Source organism: Etheostoma spectabile, chromosome 23 (genome assembly GCF_008692095.1).
Source record: "Etheostoma spectabile isolate EspeVRDwgs_2016 chromosome 23, UIUC_Espe_1.0, whole genome shotgun sequence".
Taxonomy (NCBI): domain Eukaryota; kingdom Metazoa; phylum Chordata; class Actinopteri; order Perciformes; family Percidae; genus Etheostoma; species Etheostoma spectabile.
Genome location: NC_045755.1, coordinates 13179106 through 13182559, shown reverse-complemented (window position 1 = coordinate 13182559; position 3454 = coordinate 13179106). Strand labels below are relative to the sequence as shown.

The window sequence follows — 3454 nt, the reverse complement described above, 5'->3', positions numbered from 1 at the left end:
CATATTTCTTTCCTCCACCCCCCATTAAATACAACATTATCTACATGGATGACCGGCTCCACTACTATTTTGGAGCCAAAATGATGCCTGGCAGGTATCAACATGTGATACTTAAATTTGGGGCCCTATTCATTTTCATATTCATAAGGCAGTGCTTGAACACACAGAAACGACGACACACACAGCCTCCCTCCCTCGTGGACTTGAGAGAGGACACCCACACAGCATGTGTACTGTTAGCAGGCTTCGTTTGCCAGCCGTGATTCAACCTGTGGGCTTTCACACGCTCAAAAATTATGTTGAATAATCAAGCAAGGATTGACCTTATACATGTACTCTGTGTGTGTGTGTGTGTGTGTGTGTGTGTGTGTGTGTGTGTGTGTGTGTGTGTGTGTGTGTGAAAAATGACAAGTGGGGGTGATAACTTGTGTGTGTGTCTGTGCTTTTACATGGTGTGCTCTTTAAATGTGACATGATATTTCATGAATTGAAAAGCGCAAAGATCGCATGTAAGCAGAAATAATTGTTTGCCTTTTTTTTGCAGGAAGTGGACATCTACACTGTGAAGCCAGAGGATCTGTCCTTCACCTCAGCCTTCTGTCTGCAGATCCAGCGCAACGATTACGTCCACGCTCTGGTCACCTATTTTAACATCGAGTTCACCAAGTGTCACAAGAAGACTGGCTTCTCCACTGGTGAGTAGTGTCTGTTCATCCACAATACATTTTCATCCCACGTACTCCTAGTGGTATCTAGCCACACAGATAGTTAGTTAGCAGTGTTGCCAGGCACTATGGTATCTATCTACTGTATAACACAAAAAATAACATGGACAGTCGTTATGCTGCTCTACATAATGTGTGTATCCATGAATGGCAAAGCATACAACAAAAAGACATGAAACTTCATCAGATTTGATTGGAACTCATTTTCGGCCAAAGGAATGGTACTTGAAAAACAGTTGAAAATGGTTCAGAAAGGCATAAATCCTAAAGGAAGGTATCCCAAAACTTTAACGAATAAAAGCAAATATCTTCATGGTATTTGAATTAACAAACAGTTTGGGCTTTGATGTCCACAGAAAACATGAAAATGACAGGAAGAGTGCAACCTGTAGATTCAGTTTCCACTCTCTGGTCTACCCTACAGTAAACAATCCAGCAAATATTCCAAATGTCTAGGGACTAAACTTTAGAGCACCTGACTCTTGGAACAAATCACAACCCTTCCTTAAAATCCACTATATCAACAATTAAGAAATCTGGTTTTAAACCGGAAAACTTCTACTTGTAATTGCTTGACATAATTGAAGGGGAGAACCGGGACGAATAATATCGTAAAACACTGAAAGCTAATATTTTCACTAGCAACCTTAATCTGTCCTCTGTCAAATACAGTCTTATTTTCAGCTCTGAACGAAACCATTCGGGAGTTATTTTCAGCAGGAGTCGGACGTGTGCTTTATTTCATTCGTCCCTCCTGGCCTGGACAAATGAAACAGGCATGAGGGACAAAAGAAACATACACTTCAAGCCATGTACACTTCCCACAACAAACAATATTTGGCAACGTATCATGAGTGGTACTTCAAATAGGTGTTATTTCAGATAGATTGCTGCAGGGCTGCTTGTCTTGGTGAATGTCTGTTAACAACTCATTGCTGTCATCGTGAAGCGTGAATCTTCGTCTCCCAAGCACTACTCCATTTACAAGCTAGAATAATACATTTTTTCAACTATATGATGTTTCTATAGTACAAAATGTTATTTCAATCTGTTCTTATGTGGGGAAGGCCACCGCACATCCAAATAAGTGCCCTTCATGACCCACGGTCAGTTTCCATAGGTTAACAGGGCAAAACTTGACCCCACCTGATAGCCCCAAAATATATTTACATCTTTCTAAAAACACTTTGTCCATGCCCCACCTGCATAAAATATAATATAAACACAGATAGGTGTGCAATTACTTGGAATACATAGGGTTTACTGCCTGGTCGGGACATCCATTGCAAACAAACACGCAATGTGAAAGTCTGGGATTGGAGATTGGAGAGAGAACTTAATGGTCTACTGAATAAACATGACGTTGAACCTTTAGAAGAAAAAGACTCTTTAATAATAAAAAAATACGCTAAGGAAGTTTACGTTTGACTATCAAAAATTGTTTAGTGTAACTCTGTGATAAAAGGATGTATCAGGGAGGTATTTGGCTGAGCAACGGAGGTTAATATGTTCTATGTTTTGTCCAAATGATGTCTGTCTATGGTCATTGCACTCAGAGAAAATTGGAATGGTTCCCTCCTCCCCCGTTTCAATCGTCCCGGTTAGCCCCCACTTTCTTTTGCGTCCTAATTATCCAAATTTATTTTTTATCTTAATTAATTTAAAGTTTTATTGTCTTTTTCTTTTTCTTATGATGGTATTTTCTGTGTTGTTATTCTGTCTTTGTCTTTGTAATTTGACTCAATGACATTGTAAATGAGGGTCGCTCCTCCATGATCTCTGGAGTATAAATAATGGTTGAATGAATGAATGAATGCATCTTTAAAGGTGTGCTAAGCGATGTTGGGTGACGGCACTAACGGTGAAGTATTTTCAAACAAAACATGTTTGCTGTTAGTGACAAAAATGTTGTAGTCTAAAAAATGTGTGACATTGTTTAGAGCACCTTCAAGCACAAGCATTTTGAAGCAGTACATCAATTTCCATAAAATGGAAGCTAACGCACTTTAGCATCTTAGCTCTTGACTCTACTTTGCTGGTGAGCCGACCCGGTGTTTGCACCGACGGAATCACAGAGTGCTTCAGGTAACGTGGTGTCTGGAGAGAATTGCTAAGCTGTTATGTAAGCTTATGTTAATACATTCATGCATCCAGTGCTTACATAATGTTGTGTAGAGGTGGATCTATGTTTGGCTGAGTCTGTTGGGCCTGAGGCTGAGCATCACTGACGGAGTTCTCACCTGAGTGAGCTTCAGCTGCTTTTTCTCCCATATTAACATGGCAAGGAAACTGAGCGCCCAATGGACCCATTTTGTAAATGTTATTATTTCTCACACTACCCTTAACTTCTCTTTCCTCTTCTTTGCTGCATCTCCTTTCTGCCTACACTTTTCATCTTTAACCTCCTTACATCTAATCTTCTTTCCTTGAATTGCATGTGTTCCTCCTGTCCTGTACCTCAGCTCCAGAGGCTGCCAGCACACACTGGAAGCAGACAGTGTTTTACTTGGAGGACTACTTAACTGTCAAGAAGGGGGAGGAGATCTTTGGCAGTGTCGCTGTCAGGCCCAACGAGAAGAATGTGGTAAGACTCATGAAAAATAGCCACGAAATTCTCAATAATCTTGTTTTAAATTCCTGGCAGAGAGTTCACTTTAAATGCAACATCTCCATTATTTTTTAACATTACAAGAACCTACAGCTCTCAATGAGTAAAAAGTTCAATATTT

The 3454-nt window shown here is 40.1% G+C and overlaps 1 protein-coding gene across 1 annotated transcript in view; it reads left to right on the top strand.

Annotated features, from left to right (window-relative positions):
- Positions 1–3454, top strand: part of LOC116673172 (protein arginine N-methyltransferase 8-B) — an 11860-nt gene that overhangs the window by 7555 nt on the left and 851 nt on the right. The window contains exons 8-9 of the mRNA XM_032505341.1: positions 545–695; positions 3188–3309. Of these exons, the coding sequence (XP_032361232.1) occupies positions 545–695; positions 3188–3309 (273 nt within the window). The remainder of the gene's footprint in view (positions 1–544; positions 696–3187; positions 3310–3454) is intronic.